Here is a 24,246-nt window from a genome sequence, read left to right as displayed (position 1 = left end):
ATTTAAACAGTCAGTACAAATGCACCAGTGCAAACTCATCTGGAAGCATTCTTATGTTTTTTTTTTTTTTTTAAATAGGAATTTAATATAAGACAAGCTGAAATTATATCCCTGGTTATCCATCCATCATCTGTAGCCGCTTATCCTGTTCTACAGGGTCGCAGGTAAGCTGGAGTCTATCCCAGCTGACTACGGGCGAAAGGCGGGGTACACCCTGGACAAGTCGCCAGGTCATCACAGGGCTGACACATAGACACAGACAACCATTCACATTCACACCTACGGTCAATTTAGAGTCACCAGTTAACCTAACCTGCATGTCTTTGGACTGTGGGGGAAACTGGAGCAAATCCACGTGGAGAACATGCAAACTCCACACAGAAAGGCCCTCATCGGCCACGGGGCTCGAACCCAGGACCTTCTTGCTGTGAGGCGACAATGCTAACCGCTAAACCACCGTGCCGCCATCCCTGGTTATACTGTGCAATATTTATTTGTATTAATCAGCGGAAAAAATATAATTTTGCAATGCACTTATTTTTCATTTATTCATCTTCTGGTCCGAGTCACAGTGGATCCGGAGCTTATTCCAGGGAAACTGGACTCTGGACTTTTCCCTGGATGGCATGCCAATGATAGTCCATCACATACACTCATTCACAGCTTGGGACAATTTCATGTTGCCAATCCACTTCCCAGCATGTTTTGCGAGGTGTGAGGAAACTAGAGAACCTAGAGGAAACCTATGCAGACTCAGAGAGGACATGCAACACTCTACACGGACGGTAACCGGAGCTCAGGACTGAGCCGGTGATCCGGGAGCTGTGAGGCAGCAAGTCATGCTGCCAGCAGGGAGAATTAATATTGACCAATAATATCATGCCATCCTGTATTTTACCTCCTGGCCCTGTATTGTCAGCTCTTATCTTCTTTTCAAGATCCCAGTGTTTACAGTACAATCATATCCAATCAAATGGACAAGCAGAGTACATTGTTTGAGACATTGTTTCCTATCCAATGATCCTGTTTCATGCTACACATTACAAAAGCAAAGTGATTATCTTTTACGTTATCTTTAAAAGGTAATCTTGAGTGTGTAAAATGTGGGTTCTGCTTCTTTGGCCCTGAGGTTTCAACTGACAGCTTCAATTTCATGGACTGAATAATGGGGGAAAAAAAGTACTCTTCCCCCGGCTTGTTCTTTGTCATGATAATCCTCATTTTGTCTGTACATATAGTTTTTCCCAGTAGTAAAATCAAGCATAAGCCCTGACTGAACCCACAGCCTTGCCCATTCTTGCAAGTTTGTTTTTCTTTTCCCTCTGTTACTTTTTCGACACCTGTCGCTGGTGCCATGGCGGAAGTTGGAACTATATTTTGGCGCTGTGGTATTGGCAGGAAGCTTGTATGGAATTCAGTGGTGTTGGGTGTTGGGTTACGATGGATGGACCGCACTCATCTGGCTAGAGTGAGAGTGAGTGTGAGAGTGAGAGAAAGAGTAAGAGTTGCGAGAGTTCGTCGTCTCTCAGCAGGGCGATTAGGTGACAAGACGATAGAGGGCTTAATGGTTGTAAAACAATATGGCGGTCTTAATCCATCAGGTCATTACCATGTGCTGCTAAAACGACCCATGGCTTGACTGTCCTTGTCTGGGACTCATTCCCTTCTGTGCTTTTCTCTCTCTCTCTTTTCCCCTTCACTGCCTCACATCCACGTCTCATTTCTTTCTCTGGCCTGAGTGCAAACCTCATCTTCTCTTCCCTGAAAGGCCAATTAAAAGCCTGTTAATACCAAATCAAAGCCACATTCAAGCCAGATCCAAGAACCTGCTGGCCTATGCAATTATTTTTGCTCTCTTCCCAAAACACAGTAAAAACAAGTTAAAGGTGACACTTTACGATTGCTTTAGCACCTAGGTGCTGTTTTTGTGACTGCTACCCCAGTCTTTCATGCCCGGCGGCTTTGAACCCCTGAACCCTTTCGATCTTTAAGCAAACTGTTTAACAGCTATGTCGCGACGCGTTATTGAAGCAAAACAGTGGTGAAAAAAGGTGGCGATTCATATTTTATGGAAAGTCTTTGAAGAATCAGACGAGCAATAAAGAGATCAAAAGTTCTGCCATGACTGCGATTGCTTCTGCTCGAGCTAAACGATGATTGAGACAATAGGGTGGTCCGTAGTACGGCGGCTGTGGGGGGGATGCAGTTTTAAGAGATCTTTGTAGGGATACGCTGCAAATGAGGCCGACGTCAAAGAACAGCAGACAGGGCAAGCACCGATACAGATTTATAAACATCAAAGAAACCAGGGCAGGGCAGAAACAGACTGTATTTGCTAATGATCATAGGATCTTGGCATCATTTAGCTGTTAAAGAGCAGGGGGATGTTCATGGCTTTATTGCAGGCTGTAAAAACGCGTGTCTGGAGGGCCACATGTCACAAGTCTGCTACTAACGCAACCTCCCCCCTTTCCCACCGCACGCTAACACACAAGCATCAGGAGCTGAGATATAAAGATTCTGGAAAACATGCCCCTCTAGCCACACACACACACACACACACACACACACACACACACACACACACACACACACACACACACTTCCATCTGTCAAAGTGCCCTCGCTTTCTCCCAGTGCCCACACACAGATGGCTTTTTGCTTTTCCCCTCCTGAATGAAGGGAGTCTTCAAAAAACAATTTGGCAACGTTCTCTGCTTAGTTTCCTCTCCATAACTCTTGGGTCTGCTTGAAGTGCATATAAGATCACATACAGGCCACCTTCTAAAGGTGGAAATCAAACCCCTGGCAGCCAAAAAAAAAAAGTAGGCCATGGCTGATTTCAAACCTCCTGGCACCCTGTCACACTCTTCAGTAGGAACACTGATCTAGGATCAGATCCTGTCAGGCACTGTAACTGTACCCAGTAGGCTATAAAAGCAAAGAAAGGATCCCGCATCTGCATTTTAACTTTGCAAATGTTCTGAAATACAAACTGTGCCGTTCAAATGTCTTTACAGGTTCCGCCACCTTCCTCATGCTGAATGGTCAGGATCAATTCAATATAGAGTTATAATGGGCTACAATGTAGATTTTGGCCTCAAAAAAGGTTTACTCGGGTAATACCTACTGTATTATTGAAGAATACCCTATTTTAAAACGGAGATAAAAATGAGACGTTTAAAGAAATTGGCTTCATTTTATTTTAAATTGTTATATATTTCATTCCGATATTTTGCACACTTATGCCTGTATCTGAAATTAGCCTGTACAAAATATTAAAGCATGTTAAGGATATTTTGTACCCTTTAGGGAAGTGGTTCTCAAAGTGGGATCTGAGGAGGTCTGAGGTCCGTGAAGCATAGCTAGTCTGTGATTTATTCATCGAGTTCTAGTGATGGAAATCAAAAATCATCATTATCAAAGTTATTACTTGTATTACTAAGTTGTGATACTTATCGACTTAGTTGATTGGTACCTAGAATTGAATGAATTTAATCCAAACCTCAAAAACTCAGAAACATGTAATGTAATGTAATGTAATGTAACGTAATGTTATGTAATGTCAACTTCGGCCTAATGTGTTCAGGAACAAAAAGTTCCATGGCTCTAATAAATAGAGGCAAAATATCATTGTACACATTTAAATAATATTCATGAAAGTCTGTGATTACTGTTTTGGGCTACATTGTACAGTCACTGACCTATTTCTGGGTATTGTAAGGTCTCATCATAGCACGGCATATTCACCCCATGGAGGCTTTTGATTTCCAAAACAGCAAAACATCCACATTTGCACAATACATAGTGACTAGGGTATGATTTTTAGACTCATGAACTGTGTTGATAAGCTTGACTCAGTTATTATGACTATTATTATCGTTGGTACTCTATGCATCATGCGTTATCTACTGATTTCTTCTGCTTTGTGTTTTAACTGAATAATTATTGCTGTATTAATTGAATTAGAATTAAATTACTCTAAAGTGATATAACCTAGTTTGAGAAATGTTTAACAGTTATTCCACTCAATCTCATCGTACATGGCTTATAGCCGACGAGGCGCTACAAACCATGTATGACCAGATTGAGTGGAATAACTGTTTAATTCTATCCACATTCACTGGATTTGGAGAAACAGAGCATTTTTATTTTTTTGCAAATTCAATAAATAAAAACTTCATACAAAATCATTTCTGCTTAGAATGTAAACAAAACAACGAAATGACAGTAGCAATTTGTGAAAAATGCTGTAATAATAACAATTCTTGAAAAATTAAAAAAGATACCTTCTTACCATCAAATACTTTTATTCCATACTTTGTTGCTTTCTTTTTTGGGGGGTATTTTTTGGGGTTTTGTTTTCGAGTAGAGTTTTTATTTCGTTCTCGGTTGGTTCAGCAATACGCTCCGCCATTTTGTTTTTCTCTACTCACGGTATATGAGCTGATAGCCTAGTAGTAGAGTAGCCAATCAGAGCACACGATTGCTCATATCCAGTGAATGTGGAGAGAATAATTAATAATATATAAAATAAAACCAGTTCCTGGCTGGGGCCCTTATTAGGACTTCTGTATCTGAGTGAAGTTGCATGGAAACTGGCAAGAGGTTGATGCTAATCATTCAAAGCTTAAATGAATGTTTGTGTGAGAGGAAAAAAGGAGACATACAGCAGACGGAGAGAGCGAAGACCTGCGAAAGCAAGTGTCGGAATGCAGCGAAGTGCGTTGTAACTCAGGATCCTGTTTGGATAGAAGAGACAGTGTCAAATTAGGCTTTGGATTTGAAATAGTTTAGCATTAGGAGGTCTCACAAAAAAAAAAAGTAAAAGGTTCTGTTTTAATATTAATCAGTATGATACTTCTAGCTTCTATAGCCAAACTGTCCTTTTGAGTAATGAAGCCATTTCTGGTGAATGGTGAAAACATACAATGTGGTGAGCTGGCTCATGTTTGCGAAGGAAGAGTTCGTCAAGGTGCTGATTTTGTTGTTGCTCAGGTCACTAAGAAGAAAACAAACAAGAACACAACACAACTGACCATTCGCTCTAAATATCACATACTTCCTAGATAGCACTACTTTTTAAAAATACTTAATCTCAAACGAAGAAAGAAATGATCGAAGGATAGAACGAGGTATATGGAACACTTACACCAGCTGCAGATACTTGAAGGTGGCAAGCTCTTTTGGCACGACACTAAACTGGTTGCCGTCCAGGTACCTGCAGAGAGAGGCAGTCACGGTTAAATGCTACTTCTCTTCCCATATCGTCAGTGAGAAAATATCTCTCTCTTCCAGAACAAAAGACTCTCAGAGAGTCCGTCACCCGCAGTGTGTTATAATAGGCCGCTTTTTTGGCAACTGGTGCTTGGCCTGTGCTGAAGAGAAACAGTAGGGGTATGTATTAATAATGATAATGACAATAACAACTTTATTTACATGGAACATTTTGTCTATCGGAAATTACTACTTAATGTGGGTTGAGTACTAAAAACAAAAAGGGAGATGGGAGATAATGGGAGACAGAGCTTTATAATATTAATGGTCCGAAATTGGGTATGTATTTTCATACATAATGCACATAGTTTGGACACACCCTTTTAATTCAATGTTTTTTTCTTTATTTTTATTCATTAAAAGGTACTTCACGTCTTAATGTAATGATGGATGTCATTTCTCTTTACTTAGTTGAGCAGTTCCGACTCGATTTCGTGGAATAACTGTTTTATTCTCTCCACATTCGCTGGATTCTGAGAAACGGAGCATTTTTATTTATTTTTTGCAAATTCAATAAATAAAAGCTTTGTACAAAACATCCAACAAAATCAGTCAAAGATGGAGAATGTACATAAACTGGCGAAATGACAGTAGCAATTTATGAAAAATGCTATAATAATAATTCTTGAAAAATAAAAAAAGATACATCCTTACCATCAAATAATTTTATTCCATATTTTGTTGCTTTTTTGGGGTTTTGTTTTCGAGTAGAGTTTTTATTTCGTCCTCAGTTGGTTCAGCAACACGCTCCGCCATTTTGTTTTTCTCTACTCACGGTATATGAACTGATAACTTAGTAGTAGAGTAGCCAATCAGAACACGCGATTGCTCATATCCAGTAAATGTGGATAGAATATGGATTACTACAGTTGTGGTTTTGAATAGAGCTATTTACTGTATTTTTATTATTTACTATTTGCTCTCAAACACATTAAGAAAGCAAGAAATTGCACTAATTAACTTTTGATGAGGCATACCTGTTAATCGAAAAGCAGGTGACTACCTCATGAAGCTGGTTAAGATAACGCCAGTAGTGTGTAAAGCGTCATCAAGTTAAACGGTGGCTACTTTGAAGAATCTAAAATATGAAACATGTTTTGTTTAACACTTTTTTTGGTTACTACGTAATTCCATTTATTTTTTTCGTGGCCCGGTTTCCATCAAATCCTGCGCTCTGATTGGCTGGCGAGCGGGTCCATATCCTATGGTACAGACCCCAGTTACGGACCCCAGTTATGGACCTCTGGCGACTCGCTCATACACAACAACAACAAACATAGTAGCATTTTTTTCAACATTTATCTTTTTTTTAAACAAGATTTATTTATAAGATTATCATAAATCTTGTAAATTTTTGCCAGCATTTCTCAGGAGAATAGCATTAATTTTACAGCATGGATAGCGATAATGACAGTGTTCACAGCGAAAGTGAGTTTTACTACCCTGAGGAAGAAGAAATAAAAGAAAACATTTCAGGAGAAAGCTAAAAACCTGTAACTTGCTAATGCCAAGCAAAAACATGGCTGAATCCTGAATGACTCAATTTTGTATAAATAGGGGACTACATAGGTGGCAAAATGTAGTTTTTTTTTCCTGCCATGGAAGTGCACTTGTATAGCGAGGAGGAAGCCATTTGCATTACAGCCGTGAATGAGGATTCAAAATGGCGGCTCGGCTCGGTTTTCCCTTTCGGGCGCTCGCGTTTTCTGTTAGAATTTAGTAAAGAAAAAAATAAATATATTATTTACCAGCTTAAGGTCAGTCCGTATGGTGAAATACCGTGACCTCGGCCTTGAATACTGACCTTGGCTCAGAGGGCCTCGCTCAGTACTTTCAAGACCTCGGTCACGGTATTTCACAATACAGACCTCCCAGCTGGTAAATAACATATATATGTTCCATCTGTTATTTCATAGTTTTGATGTCTTCAATGTACAGTGTGTATCTGTGAAATATTCTCCATTATGAAAACGTGCTATAAAAAAATCTAATTAATAAGCATTGTCACACTAATGTGTGTCTGTAAGCATTTGTGTTTAGCATTGTATATCTCTGTCTGAATGATTGATGACAGCATGCTTTCAGGCTCACTTGTTTGTGCCTGTGTGTGGAATGTGTCAGTTCCACGCTCGCACACACTCAACAACACTCACACACACAGGCCATTTTGGATCCTGTGCTCCATTGTGACCCTCCTGCTGCCCCGAATGTATTTTAAGCTACAGAACACAACAGAGGTCAGTGGGGTGCATCACTTGATGCAGATGCAGGGTTCTGTGAAATCAACAGAACCTGCCACAGACCATTGTCTGTAACAAAAAAAAAAAAATTTGAAAAATGGCGGACGGGGTGTAGGATTTTCTGTTTTGGCTAATGACTGTGGTTAAAGAGCAGAAAGATGAAAGAATGACACACCTGGAACGTATGCACTTCCTGTCAGTGAGAGCACCTATATTTGGAAATGACAGGATATTCTGGAAAAGAGTGCTACACAGTGTTTGGGGCAAACTAGTGGAAAGCAGGTTGACACCTCCAGGTCTCCAAGTTTCCATCATTTCTCCTCATCATTGTGCAATTTTGCCTTTGTATGCTTTTTTTTTTTGCTCTGTAGTTGCATATTGCCTTCCCAATTTGCCTGGGGTTCTTTGGCCCTGAGCACCTGAATGACATCATCCCTAGTTCTACAAGCTCTTGGGAGCCACACTCTGAGGAATGCGGTTATTTATTTTCCTCTTGGTCTCATGTTTATAGCAAAACCAGCCGCCTCAGGCCTCAAAAGTAGAGAAAGTACAAACAAGAAATGCACACTGAAAATTCACAATGAAAGCATGCATATCAGATATCAACATGTTTAGCCATTCATGTGCATGTGCACAAATCTGTCTTTCTAGCTGCATTTTTGTCTTATTTGAGATTTGGCTGGGCTTGTACCACATAGAAAAATGAGCAGATGTTTGCGATTGAGCATCCTGTTAAAAAAAAAATAAAAATGTACAAAAATGCATATTGTGCTTTTCATCGATATTCCCAGCACCACACTTACAGCTCAGTAACATTACGTGGGATGCCCTTCGGGAGGGAATGAAGGTGTTTGTTGCTACAGCGGACCACTGTCTCCAGGCAAGTACACTCACTCGGGCACTGTGGGCGCGGCAAGCAGCTGGCATCCTCTTGGCCTGTGCCATGGGACACAGAATGGTCAGTAAATACAGAGAATTGAAGAGAGTCAGGTGAAAAAATGAAGACAGACAGAAAAGAAAGAGCGGAGGAGAGCTTAATAACATTCAGCTCGATATACTGTATGTATACATGGATCTATTTTTATTCTATCCACATTCACTGGATATGAGCAATTGCATGCTCTGATTGGCTACTCTACTACTAGGATATCAGCTCATATACCATGAGTAGAGAAAAACAAAATGGCGGAGCGTGTTGCTGAACCAACTAACAACAAAATAAAAAAACTACTCAAAAACAAAATCACAAAAAATACACAAAAAAAGCAACAAAATATGGAATAAAAGTATTTGACAGTAAGAACGTACCTTTTTTAAATTTTTCAAGAATTGTTATTATTATTATAGCATTTTTCACAAATTGCTACTGTCATTTCGTCGGTTTGTTTACATTCTAAGCGGAAATGATTTTGTCGGACGTTTTGTATGAAGTTTTTATTTATCGAATTTGCAAAAAATTAAAATAAAAATGCTCCGTTTCTCAAAATCCAATGAATGTGGATAGAATAAAACAGTTATTCCACTCAGTCTCATCATACATGGCTTATAGCCGATGAGGTGCGTAGCTCATGTATCTATCAACTCATGTACAACTCGATTTTGTGAAATAACTTAAATGTTTTGTGCACCAAATATAGTGCATATCTATACAGTGCTCAGCATAAATGAGTACACCCCCTTTGAAAAGTAACATTTTAAACAATATCTCAATGAACACAATTTCCAAAATGTTGAAAAGACAAAGTTTAATGTAACACCTGTTTAACTTATAACGTGAAAGTAAGGTTAATAATATAACTTGGATTACACATTTTTCAGTTTTACTCAACTTAGGGTGGTGCAAAAATGAGTACACCCCACAACAAAAACTACTACATCTAGTACTTTGTATGGCCTCCATGATTTTTAATGACAGCACCAAGTCTTCTAGACATGGAATGAACAAGTTGGCGACATTTTGCAACATCAGTCTTTTTCCATTCTTCAACAATGACCTCTTTTAGTGACTGGATGCTGGATGGAGAGTGATGCTCAACTTGTCTCTTCAGAATTCCCCAAAGTAAATAATTTCTTTACACCACAAAGGTGAAGGCTACAAGAAGATCATCAAAGCTTTACCTATCAGTCAGAATACTGTAGCAAAAGTGGTACAAAAATTTAAGAAAGATGAAACGTCACAGAGACGTCCAGGTCGTCCACGGAAGTTAAAACCTTGACAGGAGCGTCTTCTGATGAGAAGGGTTGAAGAAAATCAGCATGCAAGTTCACTGCAGTTATCTAAAGAAGTAGAAAGCCAAACTGGGGTGACTATTTCCCGTGACACAATACGGCTTACACTGCAGAGGAATGGCATGCATGGATCCTGTCCATGAAAGAAGCCTCTCCTAAAGCCCAGGCACAAAAAAGCCCACCTAGAGTTTGCCAGGGCCCATGCTGACAAAGATGAAGAATACTGGGACTCTATACTCTGGAGTGATGAGACCAAGATAAATGTTTTTGGAACTGATGACTTCAAAACTGTATAGCATCGCAAAGGTGAGGAATACAAAGAAAAATGCATGGTGCCTCCAGTGAAACATGGGGGTGGCAGTGTCCTTATGTGGGGCTGCATGAGTGCTGCTGGTGTCGGGGAGCTGCATTTCATTGATGGCATCATGAATTCACAGATGTATTGCTCTATACTGAAAGAGAAGATGCTACCATCACTCTGTGCCCTTGGTCGTCGTGCACTTTTCCAACATGACTAAACACACATCTAAGGCCACTGTTGGATTTCTGAAGAAGAACAGGCTGAAAGTGATTCAGTGGCCAAGTATGTCTCCTGATCTGAACCCATTCGAACACCTATGGGGAATTCTGAAGAGACAAGTTGAGCATCACTCTCCATCCAGCATCCAGTCACTAAAAGAGGTCATTGTTGAAGAATGGAAAAAGATTGATGTTGCAAAATGTTGCCAACTTGTTCATTCCATGCCTAGAAGACTTGGTGCTGTCATTAAAAATCATGGAGGCCATACAAAGTACTAGATGTAGTAGTTTTTGTTGTGGGGTGTACTCATTTTTGCACCACCCTAATTTGAGTAAAACTGAAAAATGTGTAATCTAAGTTATATTATTAACCTTACTTTCCTGTTATAAGTTAAACAGATGTTATATTAAACTTTGTCTTTTCAACATTTTGGAAATTGTTTTTGTTCATTGAGATATTGTTTAAAATGTTACTTTTCAAAGGGGGTGTACTCATTTACGCTGAGCACTGTATGTTCAAACCCGAGGTTTGACTTTGTTTTGGTTGCGTCCCTGATACACACGAGTATCAATCATAGTATCAGATGCCTTGTGAAACTTTACTATTCAAATCTCTATTTGTAGGCGTTCATTCCAAATTATACATTTGTATTCAGTTACGTGCTTAAAATAAGAATAGACAGGAGATAAATCAGGACGTGAAGTGTGAATGGTGTCAGACTTCAGTCCTGGAGGGATAATTCTGCCTCATTTAACACACCTGAGTCAACTCATCAGCGAATTACCAAGAGTGAATTTAGCATGCAAGTAAGAGAAAAACACAAACTTCTCTCGAGCTGTGGCCCTCAAGGACCTGAATTTGTCACTCCTGTTCTAAGGCAGAAACAATCACAAAGACCAAGCAAGAGAAATAACATTTCTCTTCATTCCATGAGGTGAACATTTGAAAACACAATATTAAACAAATCAGTGCAGTAGTTTAATATGGTCTCATTGAACATTTAACCAAACTTCTATCCTGTTACGAAGCCATGGGCGCCTCATGCTCTAGTTCCCTTCCAAGTTATGATTATAATACTTTATTTTTTAAAGCTGCATACAATAAACCTGCTACAGCTCATACAGTGTCTTGCAAAAGTATTCATCCCCCTTGGTGTTTGTCCTGTTTTGTTGCATTAGAAGCTGGAATTAAAATGGACTTTTGGGGGGTTAGCACCATTTGATTTACACAACATGCCGACCACTTTAAAGGTGAAAATTGTTTTATTGTGACCCAAACAATAATTAAGATGAAAAAACAGAAATCTGGAGTGTGCATAGGTATTCACCCTCCACAAAGTCAATACTTTATGGAGCCACATTTTGCTGCAATTACAGCTGCAAGTCTCTTGGGGTACTGTATGTCTCTATTAGCTTAGCACATCTAGCCACTGGGATTTTTGCCCATTCCTCAAGGCAAAACTACTCCAACTCCTTCAAGTTACAGTAGATGGGTTGCGTTGGTGTACAACAATCTTCAAGTTATGCCACAGAGTCTCAACTGGATTGAGGTCTGGGCTTTGATTAGGCCATTCCAAGACATTTAAATATTTCCCTTTAAACCACTCCAGTGTAGCTTTAACAGTATGTTTAGGGTCATTGTCCTGCTGGAACGTGAACCTTGGTCCCAGTCTCAAACTCTGGCCGACTCAAACAGCTTTTCCTCCAGAATTGCCTTGTATTTAGTGCCATCCATCTTTCCTTCAGTTCTGACCAGCTTTCCTGTCCCTGTAGATGAAAAGCATCCCCACAGCATGTTGCTGCCACCACCATGCTTCACGGTAGGAATGGTGTTCTCAGGGTGTTGGGTTTGCGCCACACATGGCATTTCCCATGATGGGCAAAAAGATCAATTTTAGTCTCATTTGACCACAGAATCTTCTTCCATGTGTTTGGGGAGTCTGCCACATGCTGTTGGGCAAACTCCAAACGTGTTTTCTTAAGCAATGACTTTTTTCTGGCCACTCTTCCATAAAGCCCCGCTCTGTGGAGTGTACGGCTTAAAGTGGTCCTATGGACAGATACTCCCATCTCCTCTGTGGATCTTTGCAGCTCCTTCAGTGTTATCTTTGGTGTCTTTGTTGCATCTCTGATTGGAGACCTGTTTGGAGGCTCCTTGGTTTTCATGTTGCTTGCTTAGTGTTGCAGAGTCAGGGTCCTTCCAGAACAGGTTGATTTATATAGATATCATGTGACAGATCACGTGACACTTTGATTGCACACAAGTTGATCTTAATCAAATAATTATGTGATTTATGAAGTGAATTGGGGCGGCATGGTGGTGTAGTGGTTAGCGTTGTCACCTCACAGCAAGAAGGTCCGGGTTCGAGCCCCGTGGCCGGCAAGGGCCTTTCTGTGCGGAGTTTGCATGTTCTCCCCGTGTCCGTGTGGGTTTCCTCCGGGTGCTCCGGTTTCCCCCACAGTCCAAAGACATGCAGGTTAGGTTAACTGGTGGCTCTAAATTGACCATATGTGTGAATGTGAGTGTGAATGGTTGTCTGTGTCTATGTGTCAGCCCTGTGATGACCTGGCGACTTGTCCAGGGTGTACCCTGCCTTTCGCCTATAGTCAGCTGGGATAGGCTCCAGCTTGCCTGCGACCCTGTAGAACAGGATAAAGCGGCTAGAGATGATGAGATGAGATGAGATGAGAAGTGAATTGGTTGGACCAGCTCTTATTTAGGGGTTTCATACGAAAGGGGGTGAATACCTATGTACACTCCAGATTTCTGTTTTTTTTCCATCTTAATTATTGTTTGTGTCACAATAAATGAACAATTTTCACCTTTAAAGTGGTAGGCATGTTGTGTAAATCAACTGGTACTAACCCTCCAAAAATCCATTTTAATTCCAGCTTGTAATGCGACAAAACAGGACAAACACCAAGGGGGATGAATAGAAGACACTGTAACTATAAATAAAGGAAAAGCCAAACTAAAAGTCTCAGCAAATATATTCTCAATTGCTCTCCTCCAATGTGTTGGTTGCATTCAACTTTTACTCAAGTTCTGGCACAATGGTGAGAGTGTTTCTACCGTCTTCACAGCGGAAATCTGGCAGAGCCACATCCTGCAGTGGAATCTCCTTCAGGAAAGCAGGGCGCTGACAACGTGGGTTGCCGGTGACAATCTTGCGAGTCCTCAACCAGTCGCCCAGCCATGCAAGCCGACAGTCGCAGTTAAAGGAGTTGGCCAGCAAGTTCCTGGCACAGGAACAGAAAAGAAATATCAAATGAAATTGCAAAACAGAAAACAGAGTCAGAGATAGGGGGGAAATAAACCATCCTGAAGCCTGTCTCCTTCATGCTAATCAAAACCAGATCTGGTGTTTCAGAGCTGCTTCTCAAGAAATTTAATACCAACTCTAAATTGCTGAAATTGGCAATCTATAAAGAAGCATTTGGTTGGTTTTCTGTGTTCCCCAAGGCCAGGACATTTTGCTTTAAGTGCAAAATAAAGTGAAAATTGTGTTAGAACGTACAGAGTCGAGAGGGTCTGAAGAGTGTCAAAAGCTCCAGGTGAGATGGTGGTCAGCTGGTTGTCATAGAGGGACAGTAGACGAACATTGTACAAGCCAGTGAAGCTGTTGTTATGGATGCAGCTAATACGGTTGTTGCGCAGCATCCTAAAAAAGGGAATCAAACAGTTAAACAATGTAGTGGTAGTACGTTAAAGCTAATAGACTCTCCAAAGCTTATCCAAGTTGTTTTTTTTATCAATTTAATGATGAAGACTAACATAATATCCAAAAAGAAAATGGTAGCACTTCATTACTGTTCTTTTTTTTTTTACATTATGTTAGTCTTCATCATTAAATTGATTTAAAAAAAAAAAAGACCGGCAATGAAGCACTACCATTTTCTTTTAAATTTATTCTTATGTAATAGCCAAACAAACATCGTAACTTAGGCCTATATTTTACGCTTATGTCTTCCTCCTCCTCATATACTCATAACTCACAGCATCCGGAGCCCCTCCAGACCCCGGAACATGCCACTGCGCACAGAATCCAGTTGATTTGCGGTTAAGTGAAGCTCCGAGACAGATGACGCGCCCTCAAACGCACCATCTTCAATCTCAGCAATCTTATTGTTGCTGAGATTTCTGCAAAACAAATAGCAATGTCAAAGAAACCAAAGTTTGCCATGGTAAGTTTGAAACACATGTCTGAATTTGTGTTTGGGTTTGTTCTTACATTTTCTTCAGCTGTGTTAGAGACTTGAATGCACCATTAGCTTCCAGAGAAGTGATTTCATTGTTGTTCAGACGACTTCAGAGACACCAAGGTGAAGCAAAGTTAAAAAAAAAAAAGACACATAATGGCGGTTAAAGGCAAATAGACCTGCTAGCCCTGTTAAAACAATCAGTCCTGTTGGCATGCTGGCAAGGCAAAATTCATGCAAATCAGAGTTCCTTCTAAATAAAGATGAGTGGGTAAACTTTCATCAGTAATGACTGGAGAAAACCACTTCCTAAACTGAGGCAGTGGGTTTTGCCACTTGAGATTCATCATCTACAGGAAAGAGAATTGGACTTTGTCGTCATACAGGAGCTTCAGGAAATGAAATTGTAATCTTGGTGTGCATGCAATGGGAAGGTCTACTCAAGGAGAATATAATGTTTTTTTTTCCTCCCACTTGTGCACATGAGACTGCAAGGTACTATAATTAGTAAATGTAGAAAAGTATTCAATACTATAATTGCCATACCATACTTCCTGTGGTTATGGAGAATCAATATCTACAACATGTTAAACCTCTGTTTCTCTATATTAATAGTCTAACCGTGATGGCAGAGTACAAGGCAAAACAAATTAAATTAATATTACTGAAATTTGCAGTGAAATTTAATCATTTTGTAAAAATAACCTGTCTACTGTGGTGTACTATGGAATTTTTATCTATTTTTTTGTTGAAACTAGTCTAGCTCTGCCTGTATAATCCACATGATTTTCCCATTTGGCCAGTTGTTAGTGAAGATGAATAACCCTGATTTAGGGCTTCCGGTCATGCAAAAATGCTTACAGCTCAGTAGTGGAGGCTGGGATGTGTTCAGGGATCTTGGTGAGGCGCAGATTGGAGCAGTCTACAACGTTGGATTCACAGCGGCATTTGGCTGGACAGACGGGTTCATTGTTGCATTCGTTGTTCAACCTGGTGTCCTCCGTGCCTGAAAGAACACAGATGAAAAATATTCACATCAAAAGAGCTTGTGAACATTATTCTCTTCACCTCCCTTAGGTTTTATGAAATGCATGGTCTCTCCAATCTTTGGACAAGCCTTAGTCTTCACACATTAAATCATTATACCAGCAAATTCATTCAAATGTTTTCTCCTCAGCTCATCAAGTCTTTGGTTGCTTGCAGTGAATCATGTGTCAGATCCTAACTCAGCGTCAGCCGATGTGTTTCCCAGTCAAGGTTTCCTGCTGCTTTTTTGTGGTGTGAAACGGCAGCCATTTGGCTCTTGCAGATCTATGTGGGAATTGTTTTGCCAGAAATATAGTGACTGCGCAATCAAAGCACTTCAGTGGAAGCTTGGAGAGCTGAGATTTTTTCAGAGCAAGAGGATCATTTTTCACCTGAAGGCAATAGGTGGGATTGCAACTGTGGGACCCAACCGGACTTATGGGACCCAACAAAAAAGTTGTTGGAGCACGTGCATTTGTATTTGAGTAGTTGGTTAAATATGTAGCTCATGTGACAAAGACTGTGCTCAGGAGAGCACAAGGAACCAAATTATCACTTTGGTTCCCTGTCCAAAGGGATAATCATATTATCAGTTTTCCTTTGCCTAATCAGATACCACCATTCTTGCCAGAGCAGTTGGGGATTAGGCTCCTTGCTCAAGGGCACTTCAGCCAGTCCTGTTAATCCAGGGAATTGAACCAGCAACCTTTTGATCCCAAAGCTGTTTCTCTAACCATTAGACCATGGCTTCCCCAAATATTTTGTGTCTACCAAATGGTTATATGATGTGTACAATGTGTGTGTTGGAGTGTCTGTGCTTGTCACTCTCGCTCTTAGCCACAACACTGGCTAGTAGCAATGCTGTGAACTGTGGAGCTGAGTGTGTAAGCCTTCACCGCCAGTTATAGCCTCTCATACAGTAAGACCTATGTGCCCCAGATATGGGATTCTCCCCAAGGTGGTAGATGGTAACTGGGTACCCTGCAGACCCAGGTAGAAGCACAAGGTCTCAGAGGTGACTAGGGCCCTAGATGCATGGCACTCATGGCCCACCGGTGTGTGGATATTCCCTGATGCCTGCAAACCTCGTCCCCAGCTATGGGTCAAATAGCGCCACTGCTTTGTGGATGGCTTTGATTAGCCAAAGGCTATGGGAGAACACCCAGAACAAAATCCGGGTAGATGCAACTCGTTAGCAGGGTAAATGCAATCACCTATAGGAAGGACAACCCAGAGAGAAAACCTGGTCTACTGGAGGGGAGGTTGGGTGCAGGGTTAATAGCCCTGTCCTGTAAAAACAAAATGTTACAGAAACCAAGAAATGCTGACATAGATGAAACCCAGAATAGGCGTACTGCTGAGGTAACCAACATGACAAATTTGGGTGAAAGCCGAAGGGAAGCCCAAAAGCCGATAGGTTCAGAGCTAGAGGCAGGCCCAAAATGACATGGACAACGGAACAACGGAAAGAGAGAGGAACCATCAAGGATGGCCTAGTTGGAATGCGGCCAGGACTGCAGCACAAGACAGAAGGGGTTGGTCAGCCAGCATGGAGGCCTTATGTGACTTATGGTATGGAGAGACTTAAGGTTAAGATTTGGGAATCCTTACGTTTTGTGGGGTTGTTTGCATGGTTTAAATTACGAACTTGTCTCTGTTTTGGTAAAGAGAACCAAGTTTGTCAGAAAATATAGTAGGTATAACAGTGGGAGCAGGCTGGAGTGGTCAACTCTTTCACAAGTGTGGGATTGGGGGGGGGGGGGGGGGGGTGCAGCATGCACCTTTAATACATGTAAGCCATAAAGTTCACAGGGCCACCAGCAAACTGGTCCTTTCTCTCACCATTTGTGACTCACCAAGAATAGACTTAATGTGCCAAGGTGCTTGAACACAGTTATATAATAGGCCTGAAATAATTAAGCACACAGATTCCACTTGAAGCCTCTTATAGTGAAAGCTTTGTGGGCTTTGGTTGGATGGTGCACTATTGTTGCTCTTGCTGTGGCTGAGGGTAGCTGTTAACGAGCCGAAGTGCTCCTGGCTACAGCGTGTGGGAGAAAAAGCCCCATTGTCACTCACCACAGACAAATCCATCTGATGAAAAGTTAAAAGCTAATTTGTTGTTCAACCAAAATCCTGAAATGGAGCAACCCACTAAAATTCCGTTCAAAGACATTTTTTAAAGGGAACAGAACAGATCTGGAACAAATTAGAGATAAGTGAATAAAGCTTTGGGAACATAACAGCAGTTCAATTATTTCTAGTGCCCCCCAAAAAGCCGTCTGTTTGACATTTAATGCACAAAATGATTAACTCTCAGATGAGGAGAGAGTGCGCTGTCACATTTCTGTTCAAAAACCTCACTCTGAAACCATGCTCAGACCAAATCAGGAAGTTTAGAGACACTAATGATCTGCATTAGTGACTGTTTTGGATGTGACTGGTGGAAACAGCATTTCCTGGTAGGATAATGACAAATGAGTTAAACAGGAAACAATAAAGTTGGCTGAGCTCTTTGATTTTTTTTCTCTATTTTTCCAAGGGTAATGAAGATGGGTGGCAAATTCCTGTGTTCATCACTGGTGTTTTGAGCTCCAATTAAGACCGCATGTTCGCTGAAGATTTCGAGTGACTCACAGAGACAAGCATCTACAGCACAGATAATTTTAGTTTTCCTGGGGCTGTTTAGCTTGTAGAACTTTTGGGGTGGCAACGAGTCAGAGGAAGAGAAAGGGAGAGAGGAAAGTGAAACAGGGAGTTGAGATACTACTGATTTAGGTATTTTATGGCTTTTGGTTGAGCAACATAAAGCCTCAGGTGCTTTGTCTTATGACATAAGATTTCCTATTATTCATCTCATAAAAGAATGTTCTTCAGGACAGAGTTGGACCACATTCAGTTTTTTATTATTTTCTGAGGAAGATAGATAATGCATGAATCAAGTATCTCTTTGATCTTTCCACTGCTTAAATTTCCATTAAAGCCTTCTGCCAAAGTCAGCTTTTCATTTTATTTGCATGACTGCTCCTCATAAAATTATTTTCATGGAATACGTTCTGGTGAGAGGATCCGGAAACATATCCAGATATGAATCTCTAGTACCCCCCTTTTTTTTAAATGCCCCTCTGCCCTCATTGCAACATACTGTGATATGTACATAGGTGTTTCTTTTCTGAATGAATGCATACAAAGCAATGTGATGCAGAAGCATATGAAAGACAGAAGGCGAGACAGAAAATGACAAAGCCAAAGAGAAGAGAAAGCAATGTTGAAGCCCACTCACCTGGAATGGAGTACTGCTCTTTGGCTGTGATGGAGAAAGAAGGAGAAAGCAATGACATCAGTAAGGTACAGCTAAAAATGGATGCATTAGACCCAGGCAAAGGCAGGTGCTGGATTTTGAATTCAATTTGTCATTTTATTTTATTTTCTCTTCTTTTTTTAACCCATCAAACAGTAATCCTACAACAGGATTAATTGATACAAAAAAAAATCATTACTGCTTTCACCTAGTAAGCAGCTTTATGTTGTGTTTTGTACTAACACTGTAGTTAAGAAATTAATGACATCAAAAGCCAACTAAGTAAATCCAAGAGAAGCTAATTGTGTAATCTACAGGCTTCTGTGAATAGCAAGGGCAGGTCCGAGGATGTCTGCTCCCTAAATAAGAGCATGTTTGGCAGCTGTTTGACTCTGAGACCGCATTTACAGGGATGGGCCCATTCAGACAGGATTAGACAGTTGTTAGAAAAACCACTGGGGAAATACGTGCCAGGCTGCTAAGCTCTGACACTCATGCGTTTCCAAGATGCTAAGGCCAAAAGGAAGGCAGCAGGAACTTGTGTTTACACACAAGTTTGGGTGTGAAGCTTAATGCGTTAAACTGAATACTTGAGGAAATCAACGTCTGAAATTAGAAACACTTTGTATTATTGTGCAAATAAAGCCAAGAACGATTGAAAGAAAAACATACCCTTATACTTCAAGTTCATCTCATTATCTGTAGCCGCTTTATCCTGTTCTACAGGGTCGCAGGCAAGCTGGAGCCTATCCCAGCTGACTACGGGCAAAAGGCGGGGCCCTGGACAAGTTGCCAGGTCATCACAGGGCTGACACATAGACAACCATTCACACTCACACCTACGGTCAATTTAGAGTCACCAGTTACCCTAACCTGCATGTCTTTGGACTGTGGGGGAAACCGGAGCACCCGGAGGAAACCCATGCGGACACGGGGAGAACATGCAAACTCCACACATAAAGGTCCTCACCGGCCACGGGGCTTGAACCCAGACCTTCTTGCTGTGAGGCGACAGCACTAACCACTACACCACCATGCCGCCCTCAAGTTCATTTTATTAAGTATATTTAAGGAAAGTTAAAGTATATTTCCTTAAGTACACTTTTGTGTACCAAGTATACTGATATCAGTGTACTTACAGTAGACTTTACTTATCGTAAACTAATCTAATACTTCTTGGGACTAAATTGGCCCACTTTTAGTTTATAAAAAGTATACTTTAAGTCTAAGACAAGTAAACTCTGAGTATACAACTAGTATTTTTTATTTTGTACTGCAAGTACAACCCCGATTCCAAAAAAGTTGGGACAAAGTACAAACTGTAAATAAAAACGGAATGCAATAATATACAAATCTCAAAAACTGATATTGTATTCACAATAGAACATAGACAACATATCAAATGTCGAAAGTGAGACATTTTGAAATTTCATGCCAAATATTGGCTCATTTGAAATTTCATGACAGCAACACATCTCAAAAAAGTTGGGACAGGGGCAATAATGCCGCTTTTCCACTACAAACGCGGCTGAGTTGGGCTGAGCCGTGCTGAGTCGGGCTGAGCGGGGCTATTGGAGTTGCATTTCGACTACCACCGCGCTGAACCGTGCTGGCTGGAAGTGGGTGGACACATTGGGTGGAGTTAGCGAAAGTGGGTGGACGTCACGTGATGTCGTTAAGCGGCGCAAACAGTGACATCAGTGACCTTTTAAGCGGTAGTCTCACGACCCGGATAGTAAACAATAAACATGGAGGACATGGAGTTGTTAGTGTTGCTGGTCTTGGTGCTGTGGCTTGTTGTCACCGACAACGCCAACAGATACTGGCAAGAGCGTATAGATGAGGCGAGGCGCATAAGGCTCCAGAAATTCTCGTAATTCTTCTTCTTCCAGGTTTACGGTGTTTACAGATCCCAGCGTGCTCGCGGGGCGTGTGTGGGCATGTGAGGACACTCCTCCTCACCAATCAGTGCACAGGGGAGTGTCTGCTCACGCCCCCAGCCTCACTCAGCTTGGTTTGGCTCGCTTCAGCCCTACTCCAAAACCGTGCGAGTTTTGGGTGCTAAGCAGGGCTGAAGCGAGCTGAGTCGTGCTGTTTTGAGATAGTCGAAACGCGAGCCGTGTCGGGCTGAAGTGAGCTGAAGCGAGCTGAAGTGAGCTGAAAAAGGGTAGTGGAAAAGGGCCATATGAGGCTGGAAAAGTTAAAGGTACAAAAAAGGAACAGCTGGAGGACCAAATTGCAACTCATTAGGTCAATTGGCAATAGGTCATTAACATGACTGGGTATAAAAAGAACATCTTGGAGTGGCAGCGGCTCTCAGAAGTAAAGATGGGAAGAGGATCACCAATCCCCCTAATTCTGCGCCAACAAATAGTGGAGCAGTATCAGAAAGGAGTTCAACAGTGTAAAATTGCAAAGAGTTTGAACATATCATCATCTACAGTGCATAATATCATCAAAAGATTCAGAGAATCTGGAAGAATCTCTGTGCATAAGGGTCAAGGCCGGAAAACCATACTGGGTGCCCGTGATCTTTGGGCCCTTAGACAGCACTGCATCAGGCATGCTTCTGTATTTGAAATCACAAAATGGGCTCAGGAATATTTCCAGAGAACATCATCTGTGAACACAATTCACCGTGCCATCCGCCGTTGCCAGCTAAAACTTTATCGTTCAAAGAAGAAGCCGTATCTAAACATGATCCAGAAGCGCAGACGTCTTCTCTGGGCCAAGGCTCATTTAGAATGGACTGTGGCAAAGTGGAAAACTGTTCTGTGGTCAGACAAATCAAAATTTGAAGTTCTTTATGGAAATCAGGGACGCCATGTCATTCGGACTAAGGAGGAGAAGGACGACCCAAGTTGTTATCAGTGCTCAGTTCAGAAGCCTGCATCTCTGATGGTATGGGGTTGCATTAGTGTGTGTGGCATGGGCAGCTTACACATCTGGAAAGACACCATCAATGCTGAAAGGTATATCCAGGTTCTAGAGCAACATATGCTTCCATCCAGACGACGTCTCTTTCAGGGAAGACCTTGCATTTTCCAACATGACAATGCCAAACCACATACTGCATCAATTACAGCATCATGGCTGCGTAGAAGAAGGGTCCGGGTACTGAACTGGCCAGCCTGCAGTCCAGATCTTTCACCCATAGAAAACACTTGGCGCATCATAAAACGGAAGATACGACAAAAAAGACCTAAGACAGTTGAGCAACTAGAATCCTACATTAGACAAGAATGGGTTAGCATTCCTATCCCTAAACTTGAGCAACTTGTCTCCTCAGTCCCCAGACGTTTACAGACTGTTGTAAAGAGAAAAGGGGATGTCTCACAGTGGTAAACATGGCCTTGTCCCAACTTTTTTGAGATGTATTGTTGTCATGAAATTTAAAAATCACCTAATTTTTCTCTTTAAATGATACATTTTCTCAGTTTAAACATTTGACATGTCATCTATGTTCTATTCTGAATAAAATATGGAATTTTGAAACTTCCACATCATTGCATTCCGTTTTTATTTACAATTTGTACTTTGTCCCAACTTTTTTGGAATCGGGGTTGTATATCACAAGTAAACTTATATACTAATAGTTGACTAGTTCTATACTTGTAGTCCACTCTTTAGTTGACAAAACCATACTTCATAGTATACTGGAAATATACTACGAGTTGACTTGTTTTATACTTCTAGTCCACTTTTTAGTTTACTAAAGTATACTTTGTAGTATACTGGAAATATACTATTGGTTTACTCGTTACACACTTCTAGTCCACTTTTCAGTTTATAAAAGTATGTGTTATAGCATATTGGAAATATACTATTAGTTACTGGTTATATAAATCGAGTCCACTTTTTAGTTTTGAAGTAAACTACAATTACCCTTCTAAGTATACTATTAGTTTTCTCGCCCTAACCCTTACCTCGTACACACTACCAGTAGACAACTTAAGTGTTTTGTACTTTAAGGTACAATGAAGTTATAAAGGTAAGAATTCACAAAATAACAACAGATACTCAGGATTAAGAACATTCATTTTCTTTAAAATTCTAAATTTACTATAGGGCAAGTGCACTTAAACATAAGGCACAAATATTTTAATACTTTATTACACTTTTGTGAAGTATATCTTGATCAAAAGTTTAAGTATAAGTTTAATATACTTAGACTTTTCTATATACTTTTCAGTATAAGCTAAGTATATTTATGTATAACTTTATTAAGTATATCTCTGATAAGTAAATAAAAAGTAAACTGAAAGCATACTCTCTTATTTTTAGTTTAAAAGAAGTATACTAGAAGCACACTTGAATAAACTTCTTTTTTGTAGGGGTAAGAATGAATCTGCTTTGTATAGATCCCTGTCCATAAATTCTTCTTCCACTGAGTGGGTAGATTCATTTTCTTCACTAGCAAAGAGCACATTGATTAGTTGGTGAGCAGTTTAGTACTTTGTTTTAGTTTAGCAGTGACAGCACCCCCATGGAATGCATGATAAAGTGACCTGGGAAGATGGTGGAAATGTATATGACAAGCAGCATGACTGGCAAGAATGGGTAAAAGAAAGCAACAGCTCACCAGAACAGCGAAACTTCTTGCTCTTAATCTGGCCAATGCGCTTGTTAGCAAGGCGGCGTGGGCTAGCACACCGGGCTCCACTCGTCTCGATCGGGTTGGCACGGAGATAGTCAGCTAGCCACTTGAGGTTACAGTCACAGATAAATGGGTTCTGGGCCAGATGACTGTTGTAATAAAAAAAAAAAAAAGAGAGAGAGAGAGAAAACATTGGAATGTAGACAAGCACACTGCCTGTACAACACTGCAAATCGTTATACATTTGTACCCAATTTTTAAAAGCAATCTTCAACAAGACCAGAGCTATATTCTTCTCTTAAAAGTAATGAATGTTATCAAAGGCGATTGTGCTGAAAGGATTTCACATTTGTCTTTCCATATTAAAGCTTTATCACTGGCTTGGTTTGGATATTGCCATAGCAAAGGTTTTCAGTCATTCTCTGCAACCATTAAACTATCCAATATCTCTATTTACTACAGCCAGTTATCTCCAAGTATGTCCTGCGGTGACTAGGGACTGTTTCAGCTTTAATGTAATCCGATAACACTGTTCCAGTAACTGTTAAACCTTTTTTTGTTCCCTGCATGCTGTCCAAGAGTTGAATGAGAGAGTACACAGTAGCTTGAAGTGCTGGAGTGCTAGACATGCAGCAACCATAGCTGTGGTCATATGAGCTGTGTGTCTAAATCTAGAACAATGCAGCCAGTGGACAACGGGGGGCCAGAGCTTATCTTATAGTGGTTGCTCACAATTCAGTCTAAATATAATAACCATTTTGGCTTTTTTTTTCTTCTAAATGTCACCCGGTATGCTTTACTGATTTTAGAGACATATGTTGGGAAGGAGACAAGAAAACGTTAAGAAAAAAAGATGT

The 24,246-nt window shown here is 40.7% G+C and overlaps 1 protein-coding gene across 2 annotated transcripts in view; it reads right to left on the bottom strand.

Annotated features, from left to right (window-relative positions):
• Nucleotides 1-24,246, bottom strand: part of slit1a (slit homolog 1a (Drosophila)) — a 206,844-nt gene that overhangs the window by 48,109 nt on the left and 134,489 nt on the right. For both annotated transcript variants that reach the window (XM_060916914.1, XM_060916915.1), the window contains exons 14-24: nucleotides 23,375-23,538; nucleotides 18,775-18,798; nucleotides 15,327-15,471; nucleotides 14,498-14,572; nucleotides 14,263-14,406; nucleotides 13,784-13,927; nucleotides 13,339-13,505; nucleotides 8,321-8,453; nucleotides 5,153-5,221; nucleotides 4,931-5,002; nucleotides 4,671-4,742 (exon numbers count right to left, since the gene is read on the bottom strand). In XM_060916914.1, the coding sequence (XP_060772897.1) occupies nucleotides 4,671-4,742; nucleotides 4,931-5,002; nucleotides 5,153-5,221; nucleotides 8,321-8,453; nucleotides 13,339-13,505; nucleotides 13,784-13,927; nucleotides 14,263-14,406; nucleotides 14,498-14,572; nucleotides 15,327-15,471; nucleotides 18,775-18,798; nucleotides 23,375-23,538 (1,209 nt within the window). The remainder of the gene's footprint in view (nucleotides 1-4,670; nucleotides 4,743-4,930; nucleotides 5,003-5,152; nucleotides 5,222-8,320; nucleotides 8,454-13,338; nucleotides 13,506-13,783; nucleotides 13,928-14,262; nucleotides 14,407-14,497; nucleotides 14,573-15,326; nucleotides 15,472-18,774; nucleotides 18,799-23,374; nucleotides 23,539-24,246) is intronic.

The sequence above is a fragment of the Neoarius graeffei genome, chromosome 3, assembly GCF_027579695.1.
Source record: "Neoarius graeffei isolate fNeoGra1 chromosome 3, fNeoGra1.pri, whole genome shotgun sequence".
Lineage (NCBI taxonomy): Eukaryota > Metazoa > Chordata > Actinopteri > Siluriformes > Ariidae > Neoarius > Neoarius graeffei.
Note: the sequence above shows the minus strand (reverse complement) of the source record. Positions and strands in the feature narration are given on the sequence as shown.